General features: G+C 37.4%; 2 protein-coding genes across 2 annotated transcripts in view; both read right to left on the bottom strand.

Moving 5' to 3' along the window:
- Positions 1-25,840, bottom strand: part of LOC146482488 (mitochondrial inner membrane protease subunit 1-like) — a 348,467-nt gene that overhangs the window by 80,306 nt on the left and 242,321 nt on the right. The gene's annotated exons all lie outside the window — the stretch shown is intronic.
- LOC146482516 (uncharacterized) lies at positions 444-24,845 on the bottom strand. Its single transcript, XM_085106937.1, has 2 exons — positions 21,905-24,845; positions 444-1,360 (listed from the first exon to the last, which is right to left on the bottom strand). The coding sequence occupies exons 1-2, from the start codon at positions 24,843-24,845 to the stop codon at positions 444-446; spliced, it is 3,858 nt and encodes a 1,285-aa protein (XP_084963063.1).

Below are 25,840 nucleotides of genomic sequence, written 5' to 3'. Positions count from 1 at the left end.
CGGCTAGTAACAAATGCATTAACTAAAACTTGAGTGTTCTCAGAACTAAGAAATTTCCTTATTCTTCTAATATTAAACAAATAAAAGAAGACGGCTTTACACGTCTTGTTAATATGACTGACCATCTTAAGCTGATTATCGAGCCAGCAACCTAGGTTTTTGGCTTCGGATGATGGCAGGACTGTCGCATTGCAAACGCAAAGTGAGTCAATGTTCACTTTTGACAGCTGCTGCCTTGCTCCAATCACCGGAAATTCCGTCTTATCATCATTTATCATCAAGCGGTCTGTCAGCATCCAACGTCTAATATCGACAATACATGCCTGCATAGTTGCGACAGCGTTAGCAGCATGTTCAGGGTCAGGCTTGATTGAATGTAAAGCTGTGTGTCATCGGCATAGGCGTGAACTTGTGGGAGATGACGTTCCATGATGGTGAACAGCTTACTTACATACAAAATAAACAGGAGTGGACCTAAGCAAGACCCCTGAGGCACCACCGCCGCGTCTGCCAGCCCGTGGGTGATCTAGGAGATTGTAGCCTGTAGGAGTGCACATAACTCTTGCAGCAGATTCATTAACGTGGAACCACGTTTCTGTAATTGCAACAACACCTGGCTTGAAATCACAAATAAAGTCAGTAAATTCGGCGGCCTTGTTGTTTAATGACTGCGTGTTAATTGTACAGAAACGTAGATAATTCGCATCTTGGGACGATGGCCCACAGTGCTGTTTTATGGATCTTAAGTTGTTCAGATTCCTAGTGCGAGATGACGAAGTTGAGAAATCGTTGATGCGACGCGGGGCGACCACAGATATCCTACGAGAAACGTTGTTGAAGGGTAGTCGGTGGACAACGGTCAAATTCGATGGGATTCTTGATCGATCAACACGTGTATTCGATGGAGCGCGTCGCCTTAAAGAATAAAAGGATGGAATAGAATAATCACTATTGTTCACAGGACCGGGGTTCAATTTGAACACAAGGTCTCTTTCCAATGTGCAATGGAATGTGGCACAGGTGTTAGAGTAATACACACATGGGCGCTTGGTTCTCTTGACTTTGTACTGTTTGAATATCAAGCGTACCGGCGCAAAGCCGAAGTTACAAAAGGTGTCATTCCAATCTTGGCCGTAGAACAATAGTTTATGATTGTTGGAATCCGTCGCATTGTTGGTAGAATAAGCAATAACTAATCGATGATCCAAAGTCGACGGCAACCAGACAGAGAGATCTTGGTTTCCTACCGGAATACTGTATCTTTCAGGGAATGCAGCGATCCAGGCTGTGCCACTAATGTTGAGATATGGCTCGAGGTAGTTTAGAATACCAGGGAAGCGACAAAACAGGGAAAACAGAACTAAAATTAGGGAGCAGCAAAAACCGTGGCTGTCCATAATTGACACCTTACTTACCACTAAACGTAAAAAAACTAACCCCGAAACGTAAGAATTACTAATACCCAAACGTATATAAATTGACCCGTTAACGTAATAATTGCTAGCCCAAAAACGTAAAAAAACTAACTCCCAAACAAAAGAATTACTATTCCCCAAACGTAAGAAATCTCACCCCTAAACGTAAAAATTGGTAACCCCTAAACGCAAGAAAACTAACCCCCAAATGTAAGAATTACTAAACCCCAAACGTAAAAAATCTAACCCCTAAAAGTAAGAATTAATAACCTCCAATCGTAAGAAAACTAACCCCCAAACGTAAGAATTTGTAACCCTTAAACGTACGAAAACTATTCCCCAAAGGTAAGAAATCTAACCCCTAAACGTAAGAATTTGTAACCCTTAAATGTACAAAAACTATTCCCCAAACGTAAGAAATCTAACCCCCAAACGTAAGAATTACTAGCCCCCAAACGTAAGAATTACTAACCCCCAAATGTAAGAAAAGTAACTAATAAAAATTAGAATTTGTAACCCCCAAACTCAAGAATTACAAATCCCCAAACGTAAGAATTACAAACCCTAAAACGTAAGAAATCTAATCCTTAAACGTAAAAATTACTAACCATCAAACGTAAAAAATCTAACCCCCAAACGTATTAAAACTGACCCTAAACGTAAGAATTACTAGCCCCCAAACGTAAAACAACTAACTCCCAAACGTAAGAATTCCTATTCCCCAAAAGTAAAATATCTCACCCCTAAACATAAGAAAAGTAACCCTTAAAAGTAAGAATTAATAACCTCCAATCGTAACAAAACTAACCCTTAAACGTAAGAATCACTAACCCCCAAACATAAGAAAGCTAACCCCCAAACCTAAGAATTACTAGCCCTCAAACGTAAGAAAACTAATCCTCAAACGTAACAATCACTAACCTGCAAACGTAAGAAAGATATCCCGGAAACGTAACAATTACTAAGCTCCAAACGTAAGAAAACTAACCCCTAAACGTAAGAAAACTAACTTTCAAACGTAAGAAAACTAACCTTCAAACGTAAAAATTACTAACCCTTAAACGTAAGGAAACTAACCTTAAACGTAAGAATTACTAACCCCCAAACGTAATAAAATTAACCCCTTAACGTAAGATTTACAAACCCCCAAACGTAAGAATCACTAACCCTTAAACGTAAGAAAACTAACTCTCAAACGTAAGAATCCTTAACCAACAAAAGTAAGAAATCTAATCCTCACTTGTAAGAATCACAAACCCCCAAACGTAAAAAAACTCACATCCAAACGGAAGAATTACTAACCCCCCTCACGTAAACAAACTAACTCCCAAACAAAAGAATTACTAACTCCCAAACGGAAAAAAAGAAACCCCAAATGTAGCAATCACTAACCCCGAAACATAAGAAAACAAACCCTTCGACGTAACAGTAACTAACACAGAAACAGAAAAAACCTAACCACGAACAAAAGAATTACTAACCCCAACACCTAAGAAAACTAACCACCAAACGCAAGAATCACTAACCCCGAAACGTAAGAAAACTAACCCTCAAACAATAAAATCAGTAACCCCTAAACGTAAGAAATCTAATCTCCAAACCGGTAAGAATTACTAACCATCAAACGTAAGAGTTACTAACTCCCAAACGTAAGAATTACGAACGCCCAAATGTAAGAAAACTAACTCCTAAACGAAAGAAATCTAATCCCCAAACAAGTAAGATTTACTAACTATCAAACGTAAGAATTGCTAACGCCCAAATGTAAAAAAACTACCCCCGAAACGTAAGAATTACTAACACTCAAACGTATATAAATTGACCCCTCAACGTAATAATTGCTAGCCCACAAACGTAAAAACACTAACTCCCAAACGTAAGAATTACTAACACCCAAACGAAAAAAGACTAACCCCCAAACGTTAAAATTACTAACCCCGAAACGTAAGAAATTTAACCCCAAAACGTAGGAAAAACTAACTCCCAAACGGAAGAAAAGAAACCCTATATGTAGGAATCACTAACCCCCAAACATAAGAAACCTAACCCCAAAACGTAAGAAAATTAACCCCAAAACCTAGGAATTACTAACCCCCAACCGTAAGAAGACTAAACATCAAACGCAAGAATTACTAACCCCTAAAAGTAAGAATCACTAACCCCCAAACGTAAGAATCAGTAACCACCAAACGTAAGAAAACTACCATTTAAACGTAAGAAATACTAACCCCCAAAGGTAAGAAAACTAACCCTTAAACATAAGAATCACTAACCCATAAACATAAGAAAAATAACTCCAAAACGTAAAATTTACTAACCCCCAAACGTGCGAATTAGTAACCCCTAAACGTAGCAAAACTAACACTCAAACGTAAGACTTAGTAACCCCCAAATGTAAGAAAACTAACCCAAAAAAGTAAAAAACACTTAAAATGTAAAAAACTTAAACGTCAGAAAACATAAGATTTACTAATCCCAAAACGTAAGAAAACTAACCCCCAAACGTTAGAATTACTAATCCCTAAACGTAAGAAAACTAACCCCCAAACGTAAGTAAACAAACATCCAAACGTAAGGGTTACTAACCTCCAAACGTAAGAAAACTAACCCCTAAACGTAAGAAAACTAACCCCTAAACGTAAGAAAACAAACCCCAAAACGTAAGAATTACTAACCCCTTACCGTAACAAAACTAACCCCTAAACGTAAGAATCACTAACCCCCAAACGTAAGAACACTAACAATTAAAAGTAAGAATTACTAACCCCCAAACGTAAAAAAATTAACCTTCAAACCTAAGAATTACTAACCCTAAAAGTAAGAAAACTAACCCCCAAACGTAAGAATCCCTAACAACCAAACGTAAAAAAACTAACCCCCAAACGTAAGAATCACTAACTTCTAAAAGGAAGAAACTTACCTCCGAACGTAAAAACTACTAACCCCCAAACATAAGAAAACTAACCCCCAAACGTAAGTAAACAAGCCCCTAAACTTAAGGTTTACTAACCCCCAAACGTAAGAAAACTAACCCTTAAAAGTAAGAATAACTAACCCCTAACGTAAGAAAACTAACCCCAAAAACGTAAGAATCACTAACCCCTAAACGTAAGAAAACTAACCCCTAAAAGTAAGAATAACTTACCCCCAACGTAAGAAAACTAAAAGCCAAACGTAAGAAAACTAATCCCTAAACGTAACAATCACTAACCCCCAAAAATAGGAACACTAATAATTAAAAGTAAGAATCAATAACCACCAAACGTAAGAAAACTACCATTTAAACGTAAGAAATACTAACCCCCAAACATAAGAATCACTCACCCATAAACATAAGAAAAATAACTCCAAAACTTAACATTTACTAGCCCCCAAACCTAAAAAAAACTTACCCCCAATCGTGTGATTTACTAGCCCCTAAACGTAAGAAAAACAAACCAACAAACATAAGAAGTAGTAACTCCCGAACGTAAGAAAACTAAACCCCAGAAGTAAGAAAACTATCACTTAAAAATAAGAAATATTACCCCCAAACCTAAGAATCACTACCCCCAAACAAAAGAAAAATAGCTCCAAAATGTAAGATTTACAAACCCCCAAACAAGAGAATTAATAACACCCAAACGTAAAAAAACTAAGCCCCAAACGTAAGAATCACTAACCCACAAACGTAACAAAACTAAACCCCAAACGTAAGAAATACTAACCCCTAAACGTAAAAAAACTAACCCCCAAACGTAAGAATTAGTAACCCCCAAATGTAAGAAAACTAACCCCCAAAAGTAAAAAAACTAACACTTAAACGTCAGAAATATTAACCCCCAAACCTAAAAATCACTAACCTCTAAACGTAAGAAAAATAACTCCAAAACATAAGATTTACTAGCCCCCAAACGTAAGAAAACTAACCCCCAAACGTGAGAAATACTAATCCCTAAACGTAAGAAAAGTAACCCCCAAACGTAAGGGTTACAAACCCCCGAACGTCAGAAACTTAACCCCCAAACGTAAGGGTTACTAACCTCCAAACGTAAGAAAACAAACCCCAAAACGTAAGAATTACTAACCCCTTAACGTAAGAAAACTAACCCCTAAACGTAAGAATCACTAACCTCAAAAAGGAAGACAACTTACCTCCAAACGTAAAAACTACTAACCCCCAAACAAAAGAAAACTAACCCCCAAACGTAAGGGTTACTAACCAACAAACGTAAGAAAACTAACCCTTAACAGTAAGAATAACTAGCCCCTAACGTAAGAAAACTAACCCCCAAACGTAAGAAAACTAATCCCTAAACGTCAGAAAACTAACCCCAACACGTAAGAATTACTAACGCCTTAACGTAAGAAAACTAACCCCTGAACGTAAGAATCACTGACCCCCAAACATAAGAAAACTAACCCCCAAACGTCAGAGTTAGTAACCCCCAAACGTAAGAAAACTAACCCCTAAAAGTAAGAATAACTAACCCCCAACGTAAAAAAATTAAAACCCAAACGTAGGAAAACTAATTATTAAACGTAAGAATCAATAACCCCCAAACCTAAGAAAACTAACCCCAAAACGTGTGATTTACTAGCCCCTAAACGTAAGAAAACAAACCCCCAAACATAAGAAGTAGTAACTCCCAAACGTGAGAAAACTAACCCCAAGAAGTAACAAAACTAACACTTCAAAATAAGAAATATTACCCCTAAACCTAACAATCACAAACCCCCAAACAAAACGTAAGATTTACTAACCCCCAAACGTAAGAAAACTAACCCCTAAAAGTAAGAATAACTAACCCCTGACGCAAGAAAACTAACCCCCAAAGGTAAGAAAAACTAACCCCTAAACGTAAGAAAACTAACTCCAAAAAGTTAGAATTACTAACTCCTTAACGTAAGAAAACTGACCCTTAAACGTAAGAATCACTAACCCCAAACGTAAGAACACTAACCCTCGAACGTAAGAATTACTAGCCCCTAAAAGTAAGAAAACTAACCCCCAAACGTAAGAATTACTAATAACCAAACGTAAAAAAACTAACCTCCAAACGTAAGAATCACTAAACTCTAATAGGAAAAAAACTAACCTTCAACGGTAAGAATTACTAACCCCGAAACGTAAGAAAACTAACCCCTAAACGTGGCAATTATCAACATCCAAACGTAAAAAAATAAACCCCAAACGTAAGAATCACTAACCCATAAACGTAACAGAACTAACCCTCAAACGTAAGAAAACTAACCCCTAAACGTAGCAATTACTAACAACGAAACGTAAAAAAACTAACCCCGAAAAGTAAAAATTACTAAACCCCAAAATGAGAGAACAAACCCCAAAACGTAAGAATCACTTTCTTCCAAACGTAAGAAAACTAAACCCCAAACGTAAGAATTACCGACCGCCAACCATAAGAAAACTAACCCCCAAACGTGAGAATCATCAACCCATAAACGTAAGAAAACGAACCCTCAAACGTAGATAAAACTAACGTCCAAACGAAAGAGTTACTAACCGCCAACCGTAAGAAAACTAACCTCAAAACATAAGAACAACTAACCCCTAACGTAAGAAAACCAACCCCGAAACGTAAAGAAACTAACCCAAAAACGTAAGAATTACTAAACACTTAATATAAGAAAACAAACCTCCAAACGTTAGAATCACTAACCCCCAAAAGTAAAAAAACTGACCCCTTAACGTAAAAATTACTAACCCCCAGACGTAAGAAATTTAATCCTTAAACCTGAGAATTACTAACACTAAAAGTAAGAAAACTAACACCCAAACGTAAGATTTACTAACAACCAAACTAAAAAAAAAACAAACCGCAAACGTAGGAATCAGTAACCAGTAAAAGGAAATAAACAAACCTTCAAACGTAAGAATTACTAACCATCAAACGTAAGAAAACTAACCCCTAAACTTAAAAATTACTAACACCCAAACGTAAAAAAACTAACCCCTGAACGTAAAAATCACTAACCCCAAAACGTGAAAAAACTAACCCTTAAACGCAAGAATTACTAACCCCGAAACGTAATAAAACTAACCCCTACACGTAAAAATTGCTAAACCAAAAACGTAAAAAAAACGAACCTCAAACTTCAGAATTACTAACCGCCAAACGTAAAAAACTAACCCCAAAAGTAAGAAAACTAATCCCCCAATGTAACAATTGCAAACCCCCTAACGTAAGAATCACTAACCCTCAAACGTAAGAAAACTAACCCCTAAACGTAAAATTTACTAACCCCCAAACGTAAGAAAACTAACCCTCAAACCTAACAAGTACTAACCCTAAGAGTAAAAAAACTAACATTCAAACGTAAGAATTACTAACAACCAAACAAAAAAAAAACTAAACCGCAAACGTAAGAGCGACTAACCTCTAAAAGAAAGAAAACAAACCTTCAAACGTAAGAATTACTAACCACCAAAAGTAAGAAAACTAACCCTTAAAGGTAAGAATTACTAAACCCCAAACGTAAAAAACGAACATTCAAACGTAAGAATTACTAACCAACAAACGCAAAAAACTAACCCCCAAACCTAAGAATGACTAACCCCAACATTAAGAAATCTAATCCCCCAATGTAAGAATCGCTCAACCAATAAACGTAAGAAAACTAACCCCCAAACGTGAGAATTACTCACCACCAAACGTAAGAATTACTAGACCCGAATCGTAAGAAAACTAACCCCAAACCTAAGAATTACTAACCGTAAAAGTAAGAAAACTAACCATCAAACGTAAGAATTACTAACAACCAAACGTAAAAAAATTATTCTTCAAACGTAAGAATCACTAAACTCTAAAAGGGAGAAAACTAACCTCCAAACGTAAGAATTACTAACAACCAAACGTAAAACAACTAACCCCAAAACGTAACCATTACTAACACCCAAACGTAAAAGAAATTAGCCCCAAACGTAGGAATCACTAACCCACAATTTAAGAAAACTAAGCCCAAAACTTAAAAATTATTAACCCTTAAGCGTAAGAAAACTAACCCTTAAACGTAAGAATTACTAACAACCAAACGTAAAAAAACTAGCCCCCAAACGTAAGAATTACTAAACCCCAAACATAAGAAAATTAACCCCAAAACGTAAGAATCACTGACTTCCAAACGTACTCAAAGTAACCCCCAAACGTAAGAATTACCAACTCCTAAATGTAAAAAAACTAACACTTAAACGTAAGAAATACTAACCCTCAAACGTAAGAAAACTAACCCCCAAACATAAGAATCACTAACCCCAAAACGTAACAAAAATAACTCTAAAACGTAAGATTAACTTATCCCCAATTGTAACAAAACTAACGCCCGAACGAGAGAATTACCAACCCCTAAACGTAAGAAAACCAACCCTCAAACGTAAGTAAGCTAACCCCCAAACGAAAAAGTTACTACCCCCAAACGTAAGAAAACTAACCCCTAAACGTAAGAAAAACTAACCCCTAACGAAAAAAAAACCTACCCCCAAACGTAATGAGACTAACCCCAAAACATAAGAATTACTAAACACTTAACATAAAAAAACTAACCCCCAAACGTGAGAATTACTCACCACCAAACGTAAGAATTACTAGACCCGAATCGTAAGACAACTAACCCCCAAACGTAAGAAAACTAACCCCAAACCTAAGAATTACTAACCGTAAAAGTAAGAAAACTAACAACCAAACGTAAAAAAATTATTCTTCAAACGTAAGAATCACTAAACTCTAAAAGGGAGAAAACTAACCTCCAAACGTAAGAATTACTAACAACCAAACGTAAAACAGCTAACCCCAAAACGTAACCATTACTAACCCCCAAACGTAAAAGAAATTAGCCCCAAACGTAGGAATCACTAACCCACAATTTAAGAAAACTAAGCCCAAAACTTAAAAATTATTAACCCTTAAGCGTAAGAAAACTAACCCTTAAACGTAAGAATTACTAACAACCAAACGTAAAAAAACTAACCCCCAAACGTAAGAATTACTGACTTCCAAACGTACTCAAAGTAACCCCCAAACGTAAGAATTACCAACTCCTAAATGTAAAAAACCTAACACTTAAACGTAAGAAATACTAACCCTCAAACGTAAGAAAACTAACCCCCAAACATAAGAATCACTAACCCCAAAACGTAACAAAAATAACTCTAAAACGTAAGATTTACTTATCCCCAATTGTAACAAAACTAACGCCCAAACGAGAGAATTACCAACCCCTAAACGTAAGAAAACCAACCCTCAAACGTAAGTAAGCTAACCCCCAAACGAAAAAGTTACTACCCCCAAATGTAAGAAAACTAACCCCTAAACGTAAGAAAAACTAACCCCTAACGTAAGAAAACCTACCCCCAAACGTAATGAGACTAACCCCAAAACATAAGAATTACTAAACACTTAACATAAAAAAACTAACCCCCAAACGTTAGAATCACTAACCCCCAAACGTAAAAAAACTAACCCCTAAACATAAGAATTACTAAACACAAACCGTAAGAAAACTAACGCTCAAACCTAACAATAACTAACCTTAAAAGTAAGAAAACTAACTCCCAAACGTAAGAATTACTAACAACCAAATTTAAAAAAACTAACCCGCAAACGTAAGAGCGACTAACCTCTAAAAGGAAGAAAACAAACCTTCAAACGTAAGAGTTACTAACAACTAAACGTAAGAATCGCTAACCTCCTTACGTAAGAAAACTAACCCCCAAACGTGAGAATGACTAACCCCCAAACGTAAAAAAACTAACCTTAAAACGTAAGAATTACTAGCCCCTAAAAGTAAGAAAACTAACCCCCAAACGTAAGAATTACTAATAACCAAACGTAAAAAACCTAGCCTCCAAACGTAAGAATCACTAAACTCTAATAGGAAAAAAACTAACCTTCAACGGTAAGAATTACTAACCCCGAAACGTAAGAAAACTAACCCCTAAACGTAGCAATTATCAACACCCAAACGTAAAAATATAAACCCCAAACGTAAGAATCACTAACCCATAAACGTAACAGAACTAACCCCCAAACGTAGGAATTACTAAAAACGAAACATAAAAAAACTAACCCCGAAAAGTAAAAATTACTAAACCCCAAAATGAGAGAACAAACCCCAAAACGTAAGAATCACTTTCTTCCAAACGTAAGAAAACTAAACCCCAAACGTAAGAATTACCGACCGCCAACCATAAGAAAACTAACCCCCAAACGTGAGAATCATCAACCCATAAACGTAAGAAAACGAACCCTCAAACGTAGATAAAACTAACGTCCAAACGAAAGAGTTACTAACCGCCAACCGTAAGAAAACTAACCTCAAAACATAAGAACAACTAACCCCTAACGTAAGAAAACCAACCCCGAAACGTAAAGAAACTAACCCAAAAACGTAAGAATTACCAAACACTTAATATAAGAAAACTAACCTCCAAACGTTAGAATCACTAACCCCCAAAAGAAAAAAAACTGACCCCTTAACGTAAAAATTACTAACCCCTAAACGTAAGAAATTTAATCCTTAAACCTGAGAATTACTAACCCTAAAAGTAAGAAAACTAACTCCCAAACGTAAGAATTACTAACAACCAAACTAAAAAAAAACAAACCGCAAACGTAGGAATCAGTAACCTCTAAAAGGAAATAAACAAACCTTCAAACGTAAGAATTATTAACCATCAAACGTAAGAAAACTAACCCCTAAACTTAAAAATTACTAACACCCAAACGTAAAAAAACTAACCCCTGAACGTAAAAATCACTAACCCCAAAACGTGAAAAAACTAACCCTTAAACGCAAGAATTACTAACCCCGAAACGTAATAAAACTAACCCCTACACGTAAAAATTGCTAAACCAAAAACGTAAAAAAAACGAACCTCAAACTTCAGAATTACTAACCGCCAAACGTAAAAAACTAACCCCAAAAGTAAGAAAACTAATCCCCCAATGTAACAATTGCAAATCCCCTAACGTAAGAATCACTAACCCTCAAACGTAAGAAAACTAACCCCTAAACGTAAAATTATCTAACCCCCAAACGTAAGAAAACTAACCCTCAAACCTAACAAGTACTAACCCTAAGAGTAAAAAAACTAACATTCAAACGTAAGAATTACTAACAACCAAACAAAAAAAAAAAAACTAAACCGCAAACGTAAGAGCGACTAACCTCTAAAAGAAAGAAAACAAACCTTCAAACGTAAGAATTACTAACCACCAAACGTAAGAAAACTAACCCTTAAAGGTAAGAATTACCAACCCCCAAAGGTAAAAGATTGAAGCCTTAAACGTAAGAATCACTAACACTCAAACGTGAGAAAACTAACCCCCAAACGTAAGAATTACTAATCCCCAATCGTAAGAAAACTAATTCCTAAAGGTAAAAATCACCAACAACCAAACGTAAAAAAACTAAACCCCCAACGTAAGAATTCCTAACCCCCAAACGTAATAAAACTGACCCCTTAACGTAACAATTACTAAACCTCAAGCGTAAAAAAACGAACCTTCAAACGTAAGAATTACTAACCCCTAAACGTAAAAAACTAGCCCCCGAACGTAAAAAAAAACTAACCCCCAAACGTAAAAATATCCAACCCCCAAACGTAAGAACAACTAACCCCTAAACGTTAGAAAACTAACCCCTAAGCGTAAGAATTACTAAACCCCAAACGTAAAAAACGAACATTCAAACGTAAGAATAACTAACCAACAAACGCAAAAAACTAACCCCCAAACCTAAGAATGACTACCCCAACATTAAGAAATCTAATCCCCCAATGTAAGAATCGCTCAACCCATAAACGTAAGAAAACTAACCCCCAAACGTGAGAATTACTCACCACCAAACGTAAGAATTACTAGACCCGAATCGTAAGACAACTAACCCCCAAACGTAAGAAAACTAACCCCAAACCTAAGAATTACTAACCGTAAAAGTAAGAAAACTAACCATCAAACGTAAGAATTACTAACAACCAAACGTAAAAAAATTATTCTCCAAACGTAAGAATCACTAAACTCTAAAAGGGAGAAAACTAACCTCCAAACGTAAGAATTACTAACAACCAAACGTAAAACAACTAACCCCAAAACGTAACCATTACTAACACCCAAACGTAAAACAAATTAGCCCCAAACATAGGAATCACTAACCCACAATTTAAGAAAACTAAGCCCAAAACTTAAAATTAAAATTATTAACCCTTAAGCGTAAGAAAACTAACCCTTAAACGTAAGAATTACTAACAACCAAACGTAAAAAAACTAACCCCCAAACGTAAGAATTACTAAACCCCAAACATAAGAAAATTAACCCCGAAACGTAAGAATCACTTACTTCCAAACGTACTCAAAGTAACCCCCAAACGTAAGAATTACCAACTCCTAAATGTAAAAAAACTAACACTTAAACGTAAGAAAAACTAACCCTCAAACGTAAGAAAACTAACCCCCAAACATAAGAATCACTAACCCCAAAACGTAACAAAAATAACTCTAAAACGTAAGATTTACTTATCCCCAATTGTAACAAAACTAACGCCCGAACGAGAGAATTACCAACCCCTAAACGTAAGAAAACCAACCCTCAAACGTAAGTAAGCTAACCCCCAAACGAAAAAGTTACTACCCCCAAACGTAAGAAAACTAACCCCTAAACGTAAGAAAAACTAACCCCTAACGAAAAAAAAACCTACCCCCAAACGTAATGAGACTAACCCCAAAACATAAGAATTACTAAACACTTAACATAAAAAAACTAACCCCCAAACGTGAGAATTACTCACCACCAAACGTAAGAATTACTAGACCCGAATCGTAAGACAACTAACCCCCAAACGTAAGAAAACTAACCCCAAACCTAAGAATTACTAACCGTAAAAGTAAGAAAACTAACCATCAAACGTAAGAATTACTAACAACCAAACGTAAAAAAATTATTCTTCAAACGTAAGAATCACTAACCCCAAAACGTAACAAAAATAACTCTAAAACGTAAGATTTACTTATCCCCAATTGTAACAAAACTAACGCCCGAACGAGAGAATTACCAACCCCTAAACGTAAGAAAACCAACCCTCAAACGTAAGTAAGCTAACCCCCAAACGAAAAAGTTACTACCCCCAAACGTAAGAAAACTAACCCCTAAACGTAAGAAAAACTAACCCCTAACGAAAGAAAACCTACCCCAAAACGTAATGAGACTAACCCCAAAACATAAGAATTACTAAACACTTAACATAAAAAACTAACCCCTAAACGTTAGAATCACTAACCCCCAAACGTAAAAAAACTAACCCCTAAACGTAAGAAAACTAACCCTTAAACGTAAGAAAACTTACCCCCAAACCTAAGAATTACGAAACTTAAAAGTAAGAAAATCAACCAAAAAATTAATGAATTTCTAACAACTAAACGTAAAAAAACTAACCCCCAAACGTAAGAATCACTAACCTCCAAACCTAAAAAATCTAACCCTTAAACGTAAGAATTACTAACCCCCTACACGTGAGAAAACTAACCCCTAAACGTTAGAATTACTAAACCGCAAACGTAAAAAAACGAAAATTTAAACGTAAGAATTACTAACTCCCAAACGTAAAAAAACTAACCCCCAAACGTAACAAAACTAACGCCCAAACCTAAGAATTACAAACCCCAAAAGTAAGAAAACTAACCCCCAAACGTAAAAATCGCTAACCCCGAAACGTAAAAACACTAACCCTCAAACGTAAGAATTAGTAACCCCCAAACCTTAGAATAACGAAACCTGAAAGTAAGAAATTTAACAAAAAAACGTAAGAATTACTAACACCCAAACGTAAAAAAACTAAACCCCAAACGTAAGAAAACTAACCTCCAAACGTAAGAATTACTAACCGCCAATCGTAAGAAAACTAACACCTAAAGGTAAGATCTAGAATCACTAACAACCAAACGTAAAAAATTAACAGCTAAATGTAAGAATTACTAACCCCCAAACGTGATAAAACTAACCCGTAAACTTAATTACGGAATTACTAACCCTAAAAGGACGAAAGCTAACCCCCAAATGTAATAAAATTAACACCCAAACGTAAGAACTACTAACCCCAAATCGTAAGAAAACTAACCCCTAAACTTAATTACGGAATTACTAACCCTAAAAGGACGAAAGCTAACCCCCAAACGTAAGAGTTACTAACAACCAAACGTAATAAAACTAACACCCAAACTTAAGAATTACTAACCCCAATCGTAAGAAAACTAACACCTAAAGGTAAGATCTAGAATCACTAACAACCAAACGTAGAAAATTAACCGCTAAACGTAAGAATTACTAACCCCCAAACGTAATAAAACAAACCCCTAAACTTAATTACGAAATTACTAACCCTAAAAGGTCGAAAGCTAACCCCCAAACGTAAGAGTTACTAACAACCAAACGTAATAAAACTAACACCCAAACGTAAGAATTATTCACCCCCAATCATAATAAAACTAACCCCTAAACTTAATTACGGAATTACTAACCTTAAAAGGACGAAAGCTAACCCCCAAACGTAAGAGTTACTAACAACCAAACGTAATAAAACTAACACCCAAACGTAAGAATTACTAACCCCAATCGTAAGAAAACTAACACTTAAAGGTAAGATCTAGAATCACTAACAACCAAACGTAAAAAATTAACCGCTAAACGTAAGAATTACTAACCCCCAAACGTAATAAAACAAACCCCTAAACTTAATTACGAAATTACTAACCCTTAAAGGTCGAAAGCTAACACCAAAACTTAAGAGTTACTGACAACCAAACGTAATAAAACTAACACCCAAACGTAAGAACTACTAACCCCCAATCGTAAGAAAACTAACCCCTAGACGTAAGAATTATTAAACCCCAAACGTAAAAAAACGAAACTTCAAACGTAAGAATTACTAACCCGCAAACATAAAAAACTAACCCCCAAACGTAAAAAAATTAACCCCGAAACGTAAACAAAATTAACCCCCAAACCTAAGAATTACTAACGCCAAAAGTAATAAAACTAACCCCCCGATGTAAGAATCGCTTACCCCCTTACGTAAGAAAACTAACCCCCAAACGTTGGAAACACTAACCCCCAAACGTAAGAACACTAACCCTAAAACGTACGAATTACTAACCCCCAAAGGTAAGAAAACTAACCCTTAAACGTCAGAAAACTAACCCCTAAAACTAAGAATTACGAAATCTAAAAGTAAAAAAATTAACCAAAAAATGTATGAATTACTAACAACTAAACGTAAAAAAACTAACCCAGAAACATAAGAATCACTTACCTCTAAAACAAACAAAACTAACCCCTAAACGTAGGAATTACTAACACCCAAACGTAAATAAACTAAGCCCCAAGTGTAAGAATCACTAACCCCCAAACCTAAAAAAACTAACCTCCAAACGTAAGAATTAACAACTCCCAATCGTAAAAAAACTAACCCCTAAAGATACGAATCACTAACAACCAAACGTAAAAATAAACTAACCCAAACGTAAGAATCACTAACCTCCAAACGTAAAAAATCTAACCACCAAACGTAGGAATTACTAACCCCTAAAGGTAAAAAAACTAACCCCTAAACGTAAAAAAACGACATTTCAAACAGAAGAATTACTAGCCCCAAAATGTAAGAAACTGTAACCCCTAAACGTATCAATAACTATCGGCCAAACGTAAGAAAACTGACCCCCAAACCTGAGAATGACTAACCCCAAAATTAGGAAAACTAACCCCCCAACGTAAGATTCACTAATCCCCAAACGTAAAAACACTAACCCTTAAAAGTAACAATTATTAACCCCCAAACGTAAGAAAGCTAACCCCCAAACGTAAGAAAATTATCCCCCAAACCTGAGAATTACTAACCCTAAAAGTAAGAAAACTAACCTCCAAACTAACAACCAAAGATAAAAAAACTAAGCCCTAAACGTAAGAATCGCTAGCCCCCAAACTTAAGAAAACTAACCCTTAAACGTAAAAATTACTAACCCCCAATCGTAAAAAACTAGGCCCTAAGCGTAATCACTAACAACCAAACGTAAAAAAACTAACGCCCAAACGTAAGAATTACTAACCCCCAAACGTAAGAAATACTAACCCCTAAAGGTGAGAAAACTTAGCCCGAAAAGTAAAAAACACTAAACCCCAAACGTAAAAAGACTAACCCCCAAACATAAGAATTACCAACCAATAAACATAAGAGAACTAACTCTAAAACGTAAGTTTTACTAACCCCCAAACGTGAGAATTGCTAACAGCTAAACGTACGAAAACTAACCCCCAAACGTAAGTAAACTATCCCCCAAACGTAAGAGTTACTAACCCCCAAACGTAAGAAAACTAACCTCTCAACGTAAGAATAACTAACACCAAACGTAAGAAAACAAACCCCTAAACGTAAGAATAACTAACTCCTAACGTAAGAATCGCTGACCCCCTAAGGTGAGAAAACTAAGTCCCAAACGTAAAAACAGTAACCCCTAAACGCTAGAATTGCTAACCTCCAAGCGTAAGAATCACTAACCCTTAAACGTAAAAAAACAAACCCCCCTAGGCAAGAAACCTAACACCCAAAGGTAAGAATTACTAACCCTTAAACGGAAAAAAACTAAGCCCCAAACGTAAAAAATCTAACCCTTAAACGTAAGAATTACTAAACCCCAAACGAAAGAACAGTAACTCTCAAATGTAAGAATTACTAACCCTAAAAGTAAGAAAACTAACCCCCAAACATAAGAATCAATAACACCTTAACGTAAGAAAACTAACCCTTAAACGTAAGAACTACTAATCCCCAAACGTAAGAAAACTTATCCCCAAACGTAAGAATTACTAACCCTAAGCCGTAAGAAAACTAACCCCCAAACTAAAGAATTACTAACACTATGACTAAGAAAATTAACCTCCAAACGTAAGAATCACGAACCCGCTAACGTAAAAAAATTAACCCCCGAAATAATTACTAACCCCAAAACGTAAGAACACTAACCCTCAAACGTATGAATTAATAACCCGCAAACGTAAAAAAAATAGCCCCTAAACGTAAGAAAACTAACACCCAAACGTAAGAATCACTAACCCCCAAACGTAAAAAAACTAACCCCCAAACGTAATAAAACTAAACCCCAAATGTAAAAAATCTAACCCTTAAAGTTAACAATTACTAACCCCCAAACGTAAGAACAGTAACCCTCAAATGTGACAATTACTAATCCTAAAAGTAAGAAAACTAACCCCCAAACGTAAGAATCAATAACCACTTAACGTAAGAAAAGTAACCCCCAAAGGTAGACATTACTAACACCCAAACGTAAGAACACTAATCCTCAAACGTAAGAATTAATAACTCCCAAACATAAGAAAACTAACCCCCAAACGTAAGAATCACTAACCCCTAAACGTAAAGAAACTGTCCCCCGAACGTAAGAATTACTAACCCCCAAACGTAAGAAAACTAACCTTCAAACGTTAGAATAGTTATCCCCCAAACATAAGAAACCTAACCCCCAAGCTTAAGAATTACAAACACTAAAAGTAAGAAAAATAACCTCCAAACGTAAGAATCACGAACCCGTAAACGGAAAAAAATTAACCCTCAAACGTAATAATTACTAACCATAAAACGTAAGAACACTAACCCTCAAACGTAAAAATTAATAACCAACAAACATAAGAAAACAAACCCCCAAAACGTAAGAATTACTAACCCCCAACCGTAAAAAGACTAACCTCTAAACGTAAGCATCACTAACCCCCAAACGTAAGAAAACAAACCTCCAAACGTAAGAACTACTAACCCCCCAACGTAGGAATTACTAACCCCCAAAAGTAAGAAAACTAACCTTTAAACGTAAGAATTACCACCCCACAAACGTAAGAAAACTAACCCCCAAACTTAAGTATAATTAACCCCCAAACGTAAGAAAACTAACCATTAAACGTAAGAATTACTGACCCCCAAAAGCAAGAATCCTAACCCCAAAAAGTAAGAATCACTAATCCCCGAACGTAAGAAAACTAACCCCCAAACGTAAGAATTACTAACACCTTAACGTAAGAAAACTAACCCCCAAACGTAAGAATCGCTAGCCTTCAGACGTAAGAAAACTAACACCAAAACATAAGGATCATTAACCCCCAAACGTATCAAAACTAACCCTAAAAGGTAAGAATTACTAACACCCAAACGTAAGAAAACTAAGCCCCAAACGTAAAAATCGCTAACCCCCTAACGTAAGAACACTAACTCCCAAACGTAAAAACACTAACCCCTAAACGTAAGAATTGCTAACCCCGAAACGTATTGAGACTAACCCCCAAACGTAATAATCACGAACCCCCAAACATAAGAAAAATAATTTCAAAACGTAAGAATCACTAACCCCTTAACGAAACAAAACTAACTCCCAAACGTAATAATTATTAACCTCGAAACGTGAAAAAACTAACCCCCAAACGTAAGAATTATCAACTCCTAAATGTAAGAAAACTAACCCGAAATTGTAAGAATCACTACCCTCCAAACGTATTAAAACTAACCCCCAAACTTAAGCATTACTAACGCCTAAACGTAAGAAAACTAACCCCTTAAACGTAAGAATCATCAACCCCTAAATCTAAGAAAATTAACCCCAAAAAATAAGAAATACTAACCTTAAAAGTAAGAAGTTGAACTTTTAAACGTAAGAATCACGAACCCCCAAACAAAACAAAACTAATAGCCAAACGTAAGAATTACTAACCCTCAAACGTAAGAAATCTAACCCCTAAACGTAAAAAAGTCTAACCCCCAAACGTAATAATCACTAACCCCCTAAACGTAAGAAAACTAACATCCAAAGGTAAGATTCACTAGCCTCAAAACGTAAGAAAACTACCCCCCAAACTTAAGTATCACTAACCCCCAAACGTAAGAATCTCTAACCCCCAAACGTAAAAAAACTAACCCTTAAACGTAAGAATTGCTGATCTCCAAACGTAAGAAAACTAACCCCTAAACGTAAAAATTACCAGCCCGAAAAGGTAAGAAAACTAACCCCCACAAGTAAGAATTACTAACCCAAAAACGTAGAATTAATAACACCAAAACGTAATAAAACTAACCCCAACACGTAAGAATTACCAACCCCCAAACGAAAGAAAACTAACCCCCAAACATAAAAAAAACTAACCCCCAAAAGTAAGAAGACTAACCTCCAAACGTAAGAATTACTAACTCCGAAACGTAAGAAATGTAACCCCCAAACGTAAGAATTACTAACCCCCAAACCTAACAAATCTCAACCCAAACGTAAGATTTACAAACCTCCAAACGTAAGAAGTCTAGCGCCCAAAAGTAAAAATATCTAACCCCCAAACGTAAGAAAACTAACTCCGAAACGTAACAGTTACTAACCCCCAAACGTAAGAACACTAATCCCCAAACGCAAGAATTACTAACCCTCAAACGTAAGAAATTTAACCCCTAAACGAAAGAATTACTAACTCTTAAATTAAAGAAAGTTAACCCCCAAACGTAAGAGTTACCAACCTCCAAACGTAAGAAAACTAACCCCAAAATGTAAGAATTACTTACCCTCAAACGTAAGATTTACTAACCTTTAAACGTAAGAAATCACACACCCAAACTTAAGAATTACAAAAACCCCAAACGTTCGAAATCTAATCCCCAAAAGTAAGAAATACTAACGGGCAAACGTAGGAATTCTAACCCCAAAAGGTAAGAATTACTAACCCCCAAACGTAACAAAACTAACCCCCAAAAGTGAGAGTTACTAAAACCTTAAACATAAGAAAGTTTACCCCCAAACCTTGGAATTACTAACCCCCAAACGTAAGAAAACTAACCTCCAAACGTAAGAATCACTAACCCCGAAAAGTAAGAATAACTAACCTCCAGACGTAAGAAAACTAACCCTCAAACGTAAGAATCACTAACCGAAAAACGTAAAAAAACTAACCTTCAAACCTAAGAATTACTAACTCCTAAACGTGAGAATTACTGACCGTTACACTCAAGAAAACTAACCCCCAAACGTAACAAAACAACTCCCCAAACGTAGGAATAACTAACCCTCAAACGTAACAAATCTAACCAACAAACGTAAAAAAATACAACCCCCAAACGTAAGAATCACTAAGCCCCTCAGCGTAAGAAAACTAACATCCAAAGGGAAGAATCACTAATGTCCAAACGTAAGAAACTTAACCCCTAAACGTAATAATAACTAACCCCCAAAAATAAAAAGACTAACCTCCAAACGTAAGAATAACTAACCCCCAAACGTAAGAAAACTAACCCCCAAACTTAAGAATTAATTACCCTAAAAGTAAGAAAACAAACCTCCAAACGTAAGAATCACGAACCCGTTAAAGTAAAAAAACTAACCCCCAAACGTAAGAACACTAACCCTCAAACGTAAGAATAAATAACTCCCAAACATAAGAAAACTAACCCTCAAACGTAAGAATCACTAACCCCCAAACATAAGAATTATTAACCTCCAAACGTAAGAATCACTAACCCCCAAACGTAAGAAAACTAACCCCTAAACTTAAGAATTACCAACCCCCAAACGTAAGAAAACTAACCTCCAAACGTAAGAATTATTAACCTCCAAACGTAAGAATCACTAACCCCGAAACGTAAGAAAACTAACCCCTCAGCTTAAGAATTACCAACCCCCAAACGTAAGAAAACTAACCTCCAAACGTAAGAATCGCTAACCCCCAGACGTAACAAAACTGACCCCAAAACGTAAGAATCATTAACCCCCAAAAAGTAACAAAACAAACCCTAAAAGGTAAGAATTACTAACACCCAAACATAAGAAAACTAACCCTCAAACGTAAAAAAAACTAATCCCAAAACAAAAGAATTACTAACTTCTAAATGTAAGAAAGTTAATACGAAACGTAAGAATTACTAACGCGAAAACGTAAGAAAACTAACCCCCAAACGTAAGAATAATTATCCCCCAAACGTTAGAAACCTAACCCCCAAGCTTAAGAATAACTAACACTAAAAGTAAGAAAAATAACCTCCAAACGTAAGAATCACGAACCCGTAAACGTAAAAAAACTAACCCCCAAACATAGAAATTACTAACCCCCAAACGTAAGAACACTAACTCTCAAACGTAAGAATTAATAACTCACAAACATAAGGAAACTAACCCCCAAACGTAAGAATCACTAACCCCTAAACGTAAAGAAACTGTCCCCCGAACGTAAGAATTACTAACCCCCAAACGTGAGAAAACTAACCCCTAAACGTAAAAATTATTAACCCCCAAACGTAAGAAAACTAACCCCAAAACGTAAGAATTGCTAACCCCAGACGTAAGAAAACTGACCCCAAAACTTAAGAATTTTTACTTTACTTTACTTGTCCCCTCGTGCCAAGGTGGCGCATAGGGCCTCCACATGGGCTTTCCAGCGATTCATGTCTTGCGCTGTAGTGCGCACCTCACTCCAGGACTGCCACCCTGCTTTGGACCTCTCTTTTTCTACCGTGCGCCGCCAAGTTGTTTTTGGCCGGCCTCTCTTTCTCCTTCCCTCCGGGGTCCATGTTAGGGCTGTAACACAGTCATTGTCAGGCTGTTGTCTCAGGATGTGTCCAATGAATCTCCATCTCCTTCTTCTTACCTCTTCACTCAACTTCTCCACGTTAGCCCTTTCCAGTAGCTCTCTATTACTGATCTTATCTTGCCATTTAATCTTCATTACCCTTCTCAGGCATCGGTTCTGAAACACATCGATTTTCTTGGCATCACTTTCGTTCATTTTCCATGTTCCGCACCCATACATGAGAACTGGCTTGACCAATGTTTTGTATAGCCTGATCTTCGTCCTCCTCGACATACTGCTGGAGCTCCATACTCGGTTTAGCTTCACAAACGCTCCTCTCGCTTTCCCTAGCCTAGCCTTGATGTCCTCTTCGCCACCCCCTTGTTTACATACTGTGGCGCCCGGGTAAGTAAACTTTTCTACATCTTCCAACGCCACACCGTTCACTGTGATGGCTTCGTTATTCCTCGCATTTACTCTCATGACTTTGCACTTCCCGACATTTACCCGAAGGCCTGCCCTTTCTGCATTCTCTACCAGCCTGTTTGTTTTCAACTGCACGTGTCTTTGCGTTGAGGAAATTAAAGCTACATCGTCCGCGAAGTCAAGGTCCTCAAGTTTTGATGTAAATTTCCACCTCAGTCCGGTTCCCTCCTCCTTCACAGTATGCCCCATTACCCAGTCTATAATGAGCAGAAAAAGAAAGCCAGACATTGTACATCCCTGTTTGACACCAGTCGTTAGCTCGAACCATTCTGAGGTTGCCTCCTCCTCGACAACAGCACATTCAAAGCCATCGTACATCGCTTTAACTATGTTGATGATCTTCTGTGGGATACCATACTGGCTCATTATCGTCCATAAGCCATTTCTGTGCACTGGGTCAAACGCCTTCTCGAAATCCACAGAATTAATATAGAGAGTTGCCTGCCATTCATTCACTTGCTCTAGTATATTGCGTAAGATGAAAATTTGCTCCGTCGTCCCTCTACCAGATCTAAATCCAGCCTGTTCTTTACGGAGCCTGTGGTCAATCCCTATGCGAATGCGCTCGATTATAATTCTTCCCAATATCTTGCTTGCAACTGGTAGGAGAGTCACTCCCCGCCAGTTCTTACACTCCCTTAAGTTCCCTTTCTTCGTTATCTTAATAATGAGTCCCCTCTTCCATTTAAGTAGGACCTTTTCCAGGCTCCAAATCGTGTCTATAAGTTCTTTCACTCTGTCAGTTGTAAATTCAAGGTCTGCCTTCAGTAATTCTGCTGTTATCATATCTTCGCCAGGGGCTTTACCGTTCTTAAGAGTCTTTATTGCCCTTCTTATCTCAGCTTTGCTCACAGGTCCCGTGTCTATGTCAGCTGTGTCCTGCTGTTCGTTGACGTCTTCACTGATCGGGTCGGTTGGCTCTTCTCTATTAAGTATCTCCATAAAATGCTCTTTCCATCGTTTCCTTCTATCTTCATTGCTGGTTAAGGCGTTACCATTTCTGTCGTTGACTACTGTGCTCTGCCTTGGTTTATCATTGCAGGTCGTTTTAGTTAAGCTGTAGAGAGTCTTCATGCTTTGCCTACTTGCTGCTTCTTCCGCTTCTTTTGCTATCCCTTCTGACCAATTCCTCTTGTCTCTGCGTATTTGCCTTTTCACTTCTCGGTCTTTGGCTTTGTATTCTACTCGCCTCTTTTCTTTCAGTCTCTCGGAGTTGGTTCCATCAAGTTTTAGTTTTATCTCTTTCCTCTGCTCAATCAGGTCCCACGATTCTTTACTGATCCATGGCTTAACTTTCTTTGTCTTATATCCTAGGACTTTCTTTGCTGTCATATTGTAAGTCTTTTCAAGGATGTCGTTTGCCTTCTCCAGCACGGCTTCTGGCTGATCTATTTCATCATCTTCCTGCTCCTCCCTCTGCAATATCTCAAACCTGTTCCTTAATTCCAAACGAAACTGCCTCCTACTCTTGCCACTCTCCAGCTTCTGAGTATCATATCTCGTCCTTCTAATTCCACGTCTTTTAAGAGCTGCCGATAGCTTTAGCCTCAATTTGGTACAAACTAGGTGGTGGTCACTGGCGATATCAGCTGATCTTATGGCTCTTGTGTCCAGCACAGATGTTCTAAATTTCCTGTTGATTAACACATGGTCAATCTGATTGCAGGTGCGCCTATCAGGGGATATCCATGTTTGTTTATGGATCTCCTTATGTGGAAATATCGTACCTGTGATCACCAGGTCATTCGTGCCGCAAAAATCGCATAGTTTCTCGCCATTGTCGTTCCTGATTCCGACTGCATGCTTACCCATTACTCGTTCATATCCTTCTACATCGCTTCCAACCTTTGCGTTCAAATCACCAGTGATAACCAGCAAGTCGTGTTTCGGTGTTTTGTCCACTATGGCCTGGAGCTTCTCATAGAAATGATCTTTCGCCTCTTCGTCAGTGTCATTGGTGGGGGCATATACATGGATCAATGTTAACTTGACATGCCTAGAATGGAATCTGGCTCGGATTATTCGCTCATCGACAGGTGCCCAGTCGGTCAATGCTTCCGCCGCATCTTTGCTCAGCATGATGGCCACGCCGTGTTGGTGAACTTCGTCGTCCCTGCCAGAGTACAGTAATGTCTCACCTGTACTTAAAATGAACTTCCCCGATCCACACCATCTGCTTTCACTTATACCCATTATCTGCAACTTAGCCTCTCTCATTGCTTTCGCCGCTTGGGCTGTCCTCCCTTGTGCATACAAGGTTCTCACGTTCCAGTTTCCTATCCTCAACTGTGTTTTTGGGTGCACTATTGGCGTCCTCGGTTCCAGAGCTTCCATGTGGCTTTCACTCTGGAACGTCATGTTGTGTGCCAATCGGCCCCCAAGATTCGGTAGATTGCCTCTTATGTGTAAGGTTTCTGTAATCATTCACTTTTTACGAGGTTAGGTGATTAGCCTAACGCCCAACCCCCAACCTGGAGGGCCAGGGGCTGTCCTTTGTCAGGTCTCTGTCCCTCGACCAATCCAGTACGGTTGCACCCGCCAGGGACTGAGTCCCCACCGGCATAGCTCTTGGGGTCACTGAGAAACACAAGCTCCACCACCGCGACAAGGTGACAGGCCCAGGAATTAAGAATTAAGAATTATTAACCCCCAAACCTTAGAAAACTAACCTTAAATGGTAAGAATTACTAACACCCAAACGTAAAAAAACTAACCCCCAAACATAACAATCGCTAACCTCCTAACGTAAGAAAACTAACCTTCAACGTAAGAAAACTAACCATCAAACGTAAAAATTAATTATCCCCAAAAGTAAGAAAACTAAACCCAAAATGTAAAAATCACTAACCCCCAAAACGTAAGAAAACTAATCCTAAAACGTAAGAATTGCTAACCCCCAAGCGTAAGGAAACTAACCCCAAAAAGTAATAATCACTAATCCCCGAAAGTAAAAAAACTAACCCCCAAAAGTAAGGATAACTAACACCTAAACGTAAAAAAACTAACCCCCAAACGTAAGAATTATTAACCCCCAATCGTACGAAATGCAACCCCCCAAACGTAAGAAAACTAACCCCTAAACGTAAAAATTATTAACCCCCAAACGTAAGAAAACTAACCCCAAAACGAAGGAATTGCTAACCCCAGACGTAAGAAAACTGACCCCAAAACTTAAGAATTATTAACCCCCAAACCTTAGAAAACTAACCTTAAATGGTAAGAATTACTAACACCCAAACGTAAAAACTAACCCCCAAACATAACAATCGCTAACCTCCTAACGTAAGAAAACTAACCTTCCAACGTAAAAACACTAACCGCCAAACGTAAGAATTACTAACCCCCAATTGTAA

The sequence above is a fragment of the Pavona decussata genome, unplaced genomic scaffold, assembly GCF_977016875.1.
Source record: "Pavona decussata unplaced genomic scaffold, jaPavDecu1.1 SCAFFOLD_45, whole genome shotgun sequence".
Classification (NCBI taxonomy): Eukaryota; Metazoa; Cnidaria; class Anthozoa; order Scleractinia; family Agariciidae; genus Pavona; species Pavona decussata.
This window is presented reverse-complemented; position numbering and strand designations above follow the sequence as displayed.

What these genes read in the sequence shown, in the direction of transcription:
- LOC146482516 (XM_085106937.1), bottom strand. Translation starts at nt 24,845, where the DNA reads ATGACGTTCCAGAGTGAAAGCCACATGGAAGCTCTGGAACCGAGGACG. An exon ending in AGCAGGGTGGCAGTCCTGGA is followed by an intron (nt 1,361 to 21,904) that starts GTGAGGTGCGCA and finishes CCCTAATTTTAG; the next exon opens with TTCTGTTTTCCCTGTTTTGT.